The 13,129-nt window shown below is 41.5% G+C and overlaps 1 protein-coding gene across 3 annotated transcripts in view; it reads right to left on the bottom strand.

The window, feature by feature from the left end:
- Positions 1-7,709: 7,709 nt before the first annotated feature.
- The window catches only part of crabp1a (cellular retinoic acid binding protein 1a), a 28,088-nt gene continuing 22,668 nt past the window's right edge, over positions 7,710-13,129 (bottom strand). For 2 of the 3 annotated variants that reach the window (XM_034685848.1, XM_034685851.1), the window contains exons 4-5: positions 8,303-8,381; positions 7,710-8,092 (exon numbers count right to left, since the gene is read on the bottom strand). In XM_034685848.1, coding sequence (XP_034541739.1) covers positions 8,304-8,381 — 78 coding nt within the window. In that variant the 3' untranslated portion in view covers positions 7,710-8,092; position 8,303. The remainder of the gene's footprint in view (positions 8,093-8,302; positions 8,382-13,129) is intronic. The other variant, XM_034685849.1, reaches the window with a different exon arrangement.

Here is a 13,129-nt window from a genome sequence, read left to right as displayed (position 1 = left end):
CTAACATAACCTACTATAACATAATACCTACTAAGCATCAGCATGTTAGCATTGTCATGTGAGCATGTCAGTAAGCTGACTTTAGCCTTCAGCTCTCATCACTGCTGTCTCTGGCTAAAGCCACACAGAGCTGCTGGCATGGCTTTAGACCTCCAACAGGCACCATACAATCCAACCCAGCCAATCCGAAAGTCTAATTCATATCTGACATTATGTTGGCCTCAGATTTGATGATGTGTCATATTTTTAAATTACTGTCAACTTTATTTTCTTGTCACATCATTAAATGATTTTCTTTTAATGTTCCCTGAGAGAAACATGTTTTGAATCACATGAAAACATGAACTATTGACTCATGGTTGGATTTATTAACACAGCTGTTCTGCTGTGACTGCCCACATTAAATCAGGTTCATCAGAAGCCAACGTGCAGTTTCCACACATTACAAATAACCGTCATTTGGATCAAAATAACATGTGATTTTAATAAAAGCATCAATGCTGTCACTTTGAACCTCCTTTGACTCCCACCCTGATTGTGTTGTCAAATTCCATTTTTCAAGAGAGCAACAGATTATCCAAGTGACACATCAGCACCATGCCCTGTTCAAAAAGTCCAAGGAGAACATTTTTGACTCCGTCTCATTCTTCTCTGGCTGTAGACGGCAGAATGTATTTGAACTGTGTTGTTAACATTGAAACTTCCAATGTTTTGATCATGCATTCCTAGGCAAGGCAAGGCTTTATTAGTATAGCGCATTTCATACACGAGGGCAACTCAATGTGCTTTACATTAAAACATTAAAAGCATTGGAGACATTCAGACAGGAATAAAAGAACACAATTAAAATGACAAATATAATAAAACAGAAAAGAAAAGGAAAATTTGAAATATATTAAAAATTACATTAAAATTTTAATTTAAAGTGGGTTAAAATGAGCTAAGATAGGAAGGCAGTGGCAAATAAAAAAGTCTTAATCTTGGATTTAAAAGAGGTGAGAGTTGGAGCGGACTTACAGCTTTCAGGGAGTGTGTTCCAGATATGTGGTGCATTATGACTAAATGCTGCTTCACCATGTTTCGTTCTGACTCTAGGGACTGAAAGCAGACCAGTACCTGATGACCTCAGAGGTCGAGGTGGTTCATACAGTAGCAGCAGATCAGCAATGTATTTTGGGCCTGAACCATTCAGTGCTTTATAAACCATCAGCAAGATTTTAAAGTCGATTCTCTGACAGACAGGAAGCCAGTGTAGAGATCTCAGAACTGGAGTGATGTGGTCTACTTTTTTGGTCCTTGTTAGGACTCGAGCAGAAGCATTTTGTATGAGCTGCAGCCGTCAGGTGGATTTTTTTCGGGAGTCCTGTAAAGACCCCATTACAGTAGTCTAGTCTGCTAAAGATAAATGCATGGACGAGTTTTTCTGCATCCTGCTGAGACATAAATCCTTTAATCCTTGATATATTCTTAAGGTGATAGTATGCAGACTTTGTAATTGTCTTAATGTGGCTGCTGAAATTAAGGTCTGAGTCTAAGATTACACCAAGGTTTCTGGCTTGGTTTGAACATTTCATCGTTGCAGATTGGAGCTGAGCAGTAACCTTTAACCTTTCTTCCTTGGCTCCGAAAACAATCATTTCAGTTTTTTCTTTGTTTAACTGAAGAAAGTTCTGGCTTGTCCAGTCATTGATTTGTTCAATGCATTTACTCAGTGTTTGTACTTCAACTGACACTAATGGAAATTATACTTTAACATTTGCCATGCCTTTTGAACAAAATGTATAATCCTGAACACATGGAGAGGACAGACGGATGAGTAAACACTTCATGACGGTGGTATCCAAGAGTTAGCTTTCATAGATCCAAGTTAGACATCTACTGAGAGTCTGACCTTCAGCTGACACGAGTCTGTTTGTTGTTGTCCACAGGCCGTGTTGTTCTTTTGTCTCATTAAATTCGGTTCAACAAGACCACTATTTATGGAAAAATGCCACTGTTGATTAACAAGGCTGTGTTTAAGTCAGTAATGACCCTTTAATTGTATTTGATGACCTTGACCTGATTAGTGGTGATGATGCTTGTGTTTTCATACATCACAAATGATTGGAATGTTGTCCTCTACCTTACTCTTCACTCTCTCAGGTGTTTATTGAAAACCTGGTGGGACCATTTGGCTGCTCTTGTTCTTACCCAATTGAACTGCTTTTTACTGGAGTTTTTTTTAATTTAGCTTTTAATTTGGAGTAGTTTTTTTTTAGCCCTGGACTGCATTATTATTTTTATTATTTTTATTATTATTTTAATCAATATTATTTAAATCATTGTTTTTACATTTTTTTTATCTTATTTATACAAATTAAGTATTTATTTATCTAATTATTTCTTGTGTTCATCTGATCTTGTTAACTCTACCTTATTTTTAACTGTGTTGATTTTCTTTTATTTTGAAGTACTTTATTTATAATCAAGCCTTTTATAATTTTACCATTGCTGTTGTTTTCTGTCTCTCTTTTATTCTGTGAAGCACTTTGGGCTGCGTGTTTTTATGTCTGAAAGGTGCTTTATAAATAAAGTTAAGTTGAGTTGAGTTGTTTCTTCTCCCTCATTCTTGCACCCAAGTAGGAACATTTAGTCTCATTATTACCAACCGTAAAAGAGGTAGAGAAAATGTAGACCAAGGTTGTTTGGATGTGGAATTCTCCTTCAAGTACACACAAATTAGTCTGAAGGTCTTCTCATGAAAGACACCAAATTGGCAATTTTCTGAAGCACCCAAAACTCTACTCTAACTGAAAGCACCCAAACCCAGTCGAGCCCTGGGAGGAGTTAAACTGGGACACCAAGTGGAGAAGAGGAGGGAAACTTTTGTTTGTTTTTTCTTTAGGAAGCCATGTTGAACCCAGCTGTACTCACAGAGACTCCACTGTTTCATGCCCAGAAGAGAGCACTAAGACAGGCGGATGGGGCCCCCTTTCCCTACCAAATGGGGCAAAAAAACACAACAATCCCTTTATTCGTCTGTTTGGACCTGCCATCTGAACAGCGGCTTGTCATTAAATTAACATCACAGCAGGAGTGCGCCCTGGCCCTTGCTTCTCTGAGCATTGTGATGCACTCAGGAGGAAACTCATTCTTTCAGGGGATACCAGGTCAAAAAGCAGGGGTGGTATAAACTCTACCCAGCAGCCTTGGCGTTTAGGAATGGGAACAGTCGCCGCGCTGCAGTGTTAGCTCTCGCAAGGCCCAGTGTTGAAAGGGACAACCTTTTAATCCCTGGCAGCCATGAAGGACAGAGACAGATTTGCTTTTTGTTTTTGATGTCGTGCCACTTTCTCGCCTCATCCACCCTGAGGACACCACCACAGTCCGGGCCAAGACCTACGACCACTGACAAGGCTGCAGCACACTCACTGCAGGGAGGCTGTGGCTGTTTTGGCTGTGATTACAGATTGATGTGTTGTGCACCTGCTCCTGTATAACTTCCTCAATAGTTTTGCCAATAGAAAAATTTGTGTGGTGGAAGGGCACAGCTTGGCTCAAGCACCAAAACAGTACATTAGCTCCTGAGCAGCTCTCAGACACAAGACAGAAGAGATGAAGCCCACACTTTGAAAGGAATGGAATATTTTACCTTCCTGTTTTTCAAAATAAGTACATAAGGTTACTCAGGTTAAACAACTAGGCAATGGAACCCAAACAGTGTGAATGGGTTCATTTATTTTAGTCCGCCAATTCCCCCCCCCAAGAAACCTTTCTGGCAAATACAACAACAACAACAACTCCAGCTCAACAAAGAAAAGAAAGAGGGAGTCCTCATACGAGCAAACAAAGAGGAAGGTTTATGTACTGCTAGCTGATGAAAGTGGAATTTGTTAATAAAAGCTTCCTCTCTGGATCAGCTTGATTTAAGAACTCAATGAAATGAAAAAAAAAATGTATATGTAACAGCTTTTACCTCCATTATGAATGGAACCCTTACTTGTTAGGCTCATTCAAATATTTACATTGCAGCTTGAAGCGCTACTTTCCATCATCCCTTACTTCTTGTGACTGACTTACAGACTGACTAAGGAGCACCATGGCAAACCCTGGTCCACTGTCTTGTCCCAAGCAAACAATCTGCAGCTTTTCCTGTGGGATTCCCTCACACATTGAGGGGAGGTAACATCAAGAACTCTGGGTTAAACCTTCCCAAGATAGAGGGACACTGGTAGTGCATCTCTATAAAGTTCTTGAAGCCTTCACACCATTTGAAAGAGCTGGAATTGACACTAAGGTCTTCATTGATGGCTAAATTCAGGGAGAATTAAGGGGGTGGCAAGTGGTGGCCATGCCCCCTCTGAAACTATGATTGACTATTTGCCGAGTCGTGTTAAAAGCATCTGGGGCATAGGGCTGTTGCAATATTCTGATTTTGACAATAACCATTGCTTTGAAACAATGAAATGTTGATATTTTGCTGAACATCAGCATACGGTAATATTGTGTTACTCACTGGTTCATAGTGGTTGGCAGGAATGGTTCTTTACATTGGTTACATCCACTTTAAAAAAGAGGTAAGAGAAGGGAAGCGGCAGCAGAAGAAGACTCAGTGACCAGCTAGCTAGCTTGGTACACTCACTTGAACTGTAGAAGTAAAAAACTCTTTAAGATTGAATCGATAGTAGGCGAAATAGGCAAACCACTAAAACCTCTGTCTTAACTATTTACTGATAGGATGATAAAGAAAGCTCAGAGCATTACAGCAGAAAATTCCCATTCTCTCCTCTTCCAGTTTGAGCCTCTGAGCTCAGGGAGGCGTTACAGAGCCCCCAGTCTAAAAGTCTGGTTACACCCCTGGCTGAAGTCCTGTTAAACACACTGTGGATTTTCTCTGAGGACCTGAGCAATCTAGTTTTTCTATAAATCTTATCATACTCAAAATGCACAAGAGTCATATGTGGAGTCCACCTTGAAGGATCAGGACAAAACAAAAATTGTAGGAAATGAAATGCAGTCCTGTGCAGACCATGACCAAATACAGTACCCCCTTCACTTCTGGTGTCAGTCTCTGCTTTATCTACTCTACATTTACATTTTAGTCCCCAAAATATCAGCTTCTAATAATGTTTCTCTGGCTTCCATTTCACTGGACTTCCTCTTGTATTTTTTGGTTACCAGACCAGACATCAGTTTGGAAAGGCAAGCGAAGCAAAAGAGGTCAGATAGACGAACTGACCACAACACTACAGTATCTGTTCATTCAAATAACACTGCTTCTACATGACGGGACCTGAGGGCGAGTCATGTAGAAGACATCTCTTCCTGATTTCTATCTGTTTGAATTTCAAAATACACCATGCTAAAAAACAAATGTCCTCACGTGCCCCCTCTGAATCTGAACCCATCACACAGAATGAGAGTCATCTGTACCCATGAATAGACGAAGCATGGAAATGTGAAACTGAGGCATTAGTCACACTGAAGCGATAGCAACCGGCTTGGAAGCTTTTGACTGTATTTGCTCCTCTGTCTGGTCTTATCTCGCCGCCCCACTCTGTCTTTAATCTTGTTGCCTCGGAACTGCATCAGACACAAAGACATGTCTCTCGGGAGCGTCTGGGAAGGAGCTGAGCCTGTGACGAATGGTAGCAGGGAGTGGGGAGGATGGAGCATGATGGGACGTGAGGTTTTCAACCCAGGGCTCTTTTAAATGGGCAGTTCAGGGTGTTCAAGACAATCTTTCTGAGTTGATCAAAAGCTGTTGTCAGATAAGTGGACTGTGGAGAGTCACTTCTAAAAGTGCTTGGAAGATAATTAGAATGTAATTGACACGACAACTGTAAAGTTATCTGATAAGGAGAGGCCATGTGACTTCATCAAAAGCCTGTGAACAGCTGCTGACTGACATGTTTTTTGTCAGTAGGTTTTCTCACACCTGCAGCTAGTGTGCTGTTTTACTTTTCTGATGATAAAATTATTAATTGTTGCATTTTTCCCTCAGGCCTTTTTGTGTTCACTGCAATATTCTTGGATGAAGCAGGCCGAAACATACACCATCATAGAGTGTCATTTCATTCATCACAGCCCCCTCTTCCTACTGCATAGGTAAAGAAATGCCATGCGTATTGGTCACACTTTGCATTGTGGGAAGCCAGTGAATCTACCAACAAAATAAGCTGTGTGTTGACTTAAGGGTCAAGGCCTCATCAATATTTGTCAAATGTTGGACACCACTCACTAAAATACAGGAAGTTTACAAACTTTAGAGTCAGTGTAGGAATGAGAGGGGCTTTCACTGCCCTGCTGAGCAGTGTGGCGTGAAGGCAAAGAATCTCCGACAGCAGTTCTTGAAGGTACAAGACCAGCTTGACGAAAGTGGATGTTCCAGTGACGAGAAGAACAAATTCCTCTTGGTCAATGAGCTGGATAAAATTCTCGGACGTACATAAGTTGTTGAACGAGTAGATGTTGTCGAGTCCCAAGATGTTGCTATGCCCAGCACCAAATCTTCTGCTGATGCTGAACCTAATGGAGACAGTGAGTAAAGTTCACCCATCACTATTTTCAAGTTAACCACCTCACCTGCTACTAGAGTGTGTTGGGTCTAGCAGCTATTTGTCCTGGTTATTGCGTTCTCGCTGCAAACAAGTTCCAGGGTTTGATTGGAAATGCACCAAGACCACCTCTGGAAGAAAACCTTGGATCACTTGTTTTGGTGGAAGGCATGGCCACCTGTTACAGAACAACTTCTCTAATCCATCCAGGTGTGAAGGCATCCAAGGTTTCAAGATTAAGAATGTAATGTGATACTCAACACGTAATTGGGGGGAATTAAAGATGCGCAGTGATGCTGAGTAAAATTAAGGACTTCTTAACGATGGTTTCTTTCAGCAGTGTGAAATTCTGGAGACTTGGAGTTCTGTGTTTTGAGAGTTGTTATCTTGAAATTAGAAATGACCACACTAGGATTTCAGCGTGGCGACACATTACCACATATCTTTCCAGGTCGACAAGTTGCTCTAGAAGCAACTTGATTGCAATAAAGAAGCATGACTTGATCCTAAATTTACTCTTTATGTTGTATTTAAGAAGTGTTGAAAGTAACTTTTGAGAGCATTAACGTATTAGAATTATTATAATAATAATAATAATCCATTTTATTTATAAAGCGCTTTTCTAAAAACTCAAAGATGCTGCACAAAGGATGTTAGGATATTATACTGAAGTAATAAATCAACTTAGTAGTTGAATCATCATCCTCTAGACTTCTCTTTGTAATTAGTGGAGTCTCATCCTGCTTACAGTTCAATTATAGTATATGCAGGTTTAAGACAGCATTGCATTAGTTTTACTGTCTACTTGTTTATCATAGTTATTGTTTTAATGAGTAGGTCCCTTTACTTGTGCATGTATGCATGCATCAGCACCTGGGTGATGTTGTAAATAAAGTGAATAAAAGCTATGCTATTCCCCTGATTTACAGCTGGTGGGCATCATTTGTAAAGGAATGTAACAATGCAGGAACAAAAGGAGAGAAAAAGGAGATGTCAGTTGGTGTTTGTGATATGGCTTCCAAAATGACTTTGCACTATGTTTGTGTGCCCCCAAGGACTGGTGGGAAAATCTGAAAATAAAATCTATAAATAAACACAGCCAGGTTTGTTTACTCGAAAGCTCCACAGGGCACATTTGATGGAAACCATGTTAACAACGACACAAGGCTCGAGTACTGTTTGTTCCATTTTTTATTGTTTCCTGTAACTGAACACGGAGGCATTATTGATGCAACTGATGACTAAGTCCTACGTAAACATCTGACACCAGGGTTGCAGATATGGACAGTGACATATCCAGATACTGTCCTGCTGAAGCAACACTCACTACTAATAACCAGATTACAGAGACATTGCTATTGTTTGTGGAGACTAAAGCAGTTGGAGTGATTACACAGAATACTTTGCAAATGTGTAAGCGTGTTAGCATGGCAGAGTGCTGTTGGGTTTGAAGAAGTTGTGGTCCAATCAGGGTCCTGCCTTGTCCTGATGAAGATTGAAGGGCTTCATTCCCGGTTGTAAATCCGCGTGCAGACTACGTCATCTGCCCCGAAAATCTGCAGGAAACAAAGAGATGATTCTGCATTTTAGGCTGCTGATGGATCGTACCTAGCATAGTAGCATTGACACACCTCCACACAAAACTGTTTCTGGGTTGAAAGGCTCCTTTCTAACCAGTAAACATTTTGTCATGTATTGAGAAAAGTAGGAAGAAGAGGACCCAAAAATGCAGATTAAAAAATAAAGAATTTAATAACAAAACTTACTTTAAACAAAAACACAGGAAACACAGAAACAGCTGGAGCACAGAAACACGAGGGCACAGCTGGGTAGACATGCAATGATCTGACTAGAGACAGGGGAAACAGAGGAACTTAATACACAGAATAATAATAACAGATGTGGAGCACAGGACACAGGTGAAGCTAATGAGGTTAATCAACAAGGAGGGAAACACAAGGGCAGAAAGTAACTAACCTGGAAACACAGGAGATGCAGAACTACAAAACAGAGAACACAAGACAAGACCAAGAAGCACCAGAAAGCACAGAAAGAGACATGGACCACGAAACACACAAGGGACACAAAGGACAACCAACACAGGAGAAACCAAGGCATTAAACACATGGAAAAACTGAACTAAAAATCAACTCATGACACATTTACTGTCTCTCTTACTTGTGAATAAAAAGCCAATACATTATCAAAACACACTGTAAGCAGGACAAACTGCAACTTGTCATCTGTGCAGTCTGCCATCCATCACTGTTCAGGTTTAAATTAGCACAAGATGCAAGCTTGGCCACCATGGACTAATACCAATCAGCAAACTGAGCCTTATGAGTCCCTGCACACAAAAGAAAACTTCATATATTCTTTGAATTCAAAACACAACTTGTTTCAATGCTGCTGGGGTATAAAGCAGCACCTCTTTATCTGCTCTATAAGTGACGTAAAATTGGTCGGCTTAAGCTTCATTCCAGAAATGTCGTTGAAATCTCATTAAGCAATGACGTATGTGTCATCAAATGTATACCCACATTAATCTGAGTCGTATTCAAACTATTGATGATGAAACCAAAAGAAACTCCTTCAGAACTGATTTATGCGTCTCATGAATGCATAAGCATAAGCAGTGATCGACTCCAATCTTCTGATGTGCCGTCATTTTCAGGATTTTATTCCAGGCTTGACATAACTGAAGAGAATCCACATGACTCTGCCCCTAATGTGTTTTCAGACTAAACCAATTACACGGATCATGCAAATCGTATGGAAATGTGCCCCACTTACAGTGTGAACTGCCACAGACAATCAGACCACTGCTCTATGATCCCTAGGCCTCATTCTCCAGCTGAAGCCCTACAATTGTTGGGTTTGTCTCTCTGTGTCGGGCGGCTTTATGAAAACAGATGTGATTCAGATTCAGTCAGACTGTGATTTCTCTTCTTTTTTTTTTTCAAAGTTTTTGAGGTCACCTGGGAACAAAGATGACTCATGCCTCTTTTTCTCTACAGAGGCTAAAACTCTGCCTGGAATTCAATGACACAGTATTTATCTAATCAGCTCTTTTTCTGAACTTGTGGATTTCCAACTTATGTCAAGATAAAAGGAATATAAAAGGTTTAAATTGCAGTCAAGCATTGACCAAACATATAACATGTAATGGAGTTTAGAGGATAAATCTGGTTCTGACTCATAAAACTGAGGTTGGACCAAAGCTAACATCAGCAACAGCTTTGGAGCACTCTTAAACATGGGGGGGTCTGTAAGTACTTCCGGTTCAGCCGAGGACTGAAGAGACATCATTTAAGGGCTTTGGGATCCAGGGTGAAGCAAATGCAATCTTTGATCTCAGCTGTCTAAGTCAGGGGTTCCCAAACTTTTCAGTCCATAACCCCCAAAATATACGTACCAAAGACTTGCGACCTCCACTGTCTCTCAAAGTGATTAAATGTTGCTTCATACTGCAGAAATGTGCCTACCTATATTCATGTGTCTGTGTTGACTGTGCTGTTGTGAATTAACTTGCTGCTACTGATGCTTTTGTAAATTAAGTGTTAAATGTAGCTCTAGGAAAAGTGCTGTGATTGGTTAATCAGCAGCGCCTGTCATCCAATAGCTCAGTGGCACGCCCTTATCTACATCCTATCAACTTTCTGCTGTCTTTTTAATTGTGTCTCTCTCTTCAGCTAGTTCCTTCTTGTATTGATGGTGCACACCCCTCCACCTCCCCATCTCCACCTGGTCTCTGCAAGTCTTCAACCTAGAATTCATCAACCACCACCACCACCACCAGTATCTGTACTCTAGGGGGATTTCTTCTGCTGCCATCCTATGCTCACAAAATTATCCCCGTAGAGTCCTTACGCCAAAGATTTCTGTCAAGTTTCATTATTCATTAAGTTGTAATAATAATAATAATAATACCTAAGTTTTATATAGCGCTTTTCAATAACTCAAAGACGCTTTACAAGAGAGACAATAAATAAATACAATAAAGACATATAAGACAAGCAGACGACAAGGGAAGAGGTGGAATAATTAATGTGTGGGGAATGCCTGTTTGAAAAGGTAAGTTTTTAACTGTTTCTTAAATGAATGAAGTGAGTCAGAAGCACGGATGTGTGGGGGGAGAGAGTTCCAGAGGGTGGGGGCGGCTATGGCAAAGGCCCAGTCCCCCAAGGTACGGTGCTTGGATTTAGTAATGGGAGTGAGGAGGTTGGAGTCAGAGGATCGGAGGCGGCGGGAGGGGTGGTAGTACTGGAGAAAGTCAGTGAGGTATGGGGGGGGCAGGTTATTGAGGGATTTGTACGTGGTGAGCAGGATCTTGAAGTGGATGCGTTGTTTTACGGGGAGCCAGTGGAGCTGTTGAAGGACAGGGGTGATGTGGTCTCTGGAGCGGGAGTGGGTGAGTAGCCGGGATTTGGAGAGAGTGGGACGGAGGCGGGCGATGTTGCGGAGGTGAAAGAAGGCAGTTTTGGCGATGTGACGGATGTGGAGTTGGAAGGAGAGAGTCTGATCGAAGATGACACCAAGGTTTTTGATCTGAGGGGAGGGGGGATTTGGGGCCGATGATGATGATTTCAGATTTGTTACTATTGAGTTTTAGAAAATTGGTGGTCATCCATGATTTTATTGCAGATAGGCAGGTGGTGAGGGTGGAAACACTCACCACCTGATTGTTTTGGTGGAAAGGTAGAGTTGGGGGTCGTCGGCGTAACAGTGAAATTGGAATCCATGATGGCGAATGATGTGACCAAGGGGTAGGATGTACAGAATGAAAAGGAGGGGACCAAGCACCGAGCCTTGAGGGACACCATGGGTTACTGAAATGGAGTGGGATGAGCAGTTGTTAATGGAGATGAATTGCTGTCTGTCTGTGAGGTAGGATGAGAGCCAGGAGAGGGCTGAACCAGTTATGCCAGTGTAATGCTGTAAGCGGTGGAGCAGGATGGAGTGGTCGATGGTGTCAAAGGCTGAGCTGAGGTCGAGCAGAAGGAGAATTGAGAGGGAGCCAGAGTCTGAGGCGAGCAGGAGGTCGTTGTAATAAATAAAATGTAATCTTCAAACTGTGTCTCTCCTGATTGAAATAACCCTAAACCTAACCTTAACCTAAGGAGTCGTCTGGAAACAAGGAAAGGCAGAAAACTAATGAAAAAATGGTATTTGCCAATTTAAATAACATATTCTCTATATTTTTACAATAATGGGTAAAGTGTGAAATTCTAAAAAAAGTATTCTGGAAGACATCTCGCGACCCGACCCCCATTTTGGGAACCCCTGGTCTCAGGCATGCAGTGCCTACACCCTACATGCACCATAACCTGCTCCCAGTGGTATAATTGTTTTGCTCCAACAATACAATTGCACTATATAAACGTATGAATGTCTCCACCACTTAACGGGGTCATTTCACTCCTTTTATTCAGTCGATTTTTTGTTGTCCCTCTTGCTTGAACAGACACTCTAAAGCTGCTGTGGCAGAAAAAGTAGGGCAGATGTCTCAGGTGAATGATGACAAGATATCCTTGTTAGTGTTTTCATGGCAACAAATACAAGCTGCATTCTACGCCAGCTAATTTGACACCATTCACTTCTATGTTATTCTGATAGCTGATTGAGAGATGCTGATAGTGATCCGAGAAGTCCAAATTGGCTCCCTGCTGTGCTGTAAATGGGGTCTGTCAGTAGGTTGTTTGATAGTGTGACAGCTGGGAGGACTGAGGTGAGAAGAGCAGAAGAGACTGTCACAGCTCGGCCAGATCAATCGCCAACGCTACACGGATGCTTCAGCTCCTCCGGGGCAGCTGGGGCAAAGTGTCACCAAAAGGGCAGGCGCTTTAACACATTCTGCTTTTATCATCCAAAGATCAGGAGAGATTTCGGCCTTCTTCAAAGTTCAACAACAATGAGGAGCCATGTAAGCATCCAAAGTTTGATTAAAGCTGCTCTTTTCTTCTGGGAGGTAATATAAAGCTATGCAAACATCCTGTGACTACTTTTAACTGAATCTAAACCTTCTATAATGTTGTTTCCAGCTTTTGCCTTTCAGACATTCATCTTGTAAGTACTGGAGGAACAACAAGGCAGAGCGTGGGAGCGAAGAACGATGAGAGAGGGAAAGCTGTTGAGTCCCTGAGAACTGTTCGCCCTGTCCATTGGTCTTGGACTGCTCCCCTGCACATCCTTCGAGGGGCTTTAGACCCATTGACTTCTGCCCATATTAATCTGGCTAAATACAGAGGGTATTACAGCGATGTCAGCGTAGCAGCTTCTCTTGTTCTCCTTTCACTTCTCTCCACGGGGTGGATGAAAGCTCAGCTCCTTGGGAAACGGCCTTTCTTATTTCCTTTACGGATGAATCTCCTGGGTGACTTCATACGCACCCTGCCTCATTTCATTGACCATTTCTCAAACAGAACTGCCTGAAACCCCATCTTAATACTTTACTAGTCTCCATTAGAAAAAGCCACATAACAGATAAATCGTATAAACCAGATACCCATCAAATACTTCATCAATCTCTGCACTTAGAACAACATTTAAGTAACTATCTTCTGTATTCTTTTTGTTGGGCCAAGTGTGAAGTG

The sequence above is a fragment of the Notolabrus celidotus genome, chromosome 6, assembly GCF_009762535.1.
Source record: "Notolabrus celidotus isolate fNotCel1 chromosome 6, fNotCel1.pri, whole genome shotgun sequence".
Classification (NCBI taxonomy): Eukaryota; Metazoa; Chordata; class Actinopteri; order Labriformes; family Labridae; genus Notolabrus; species Notolabrus celidotus.
Note: the sequence above shows the minus strand (reverse complement) of the source record. Positions and strands in the feature narration are given on the sequence as shown.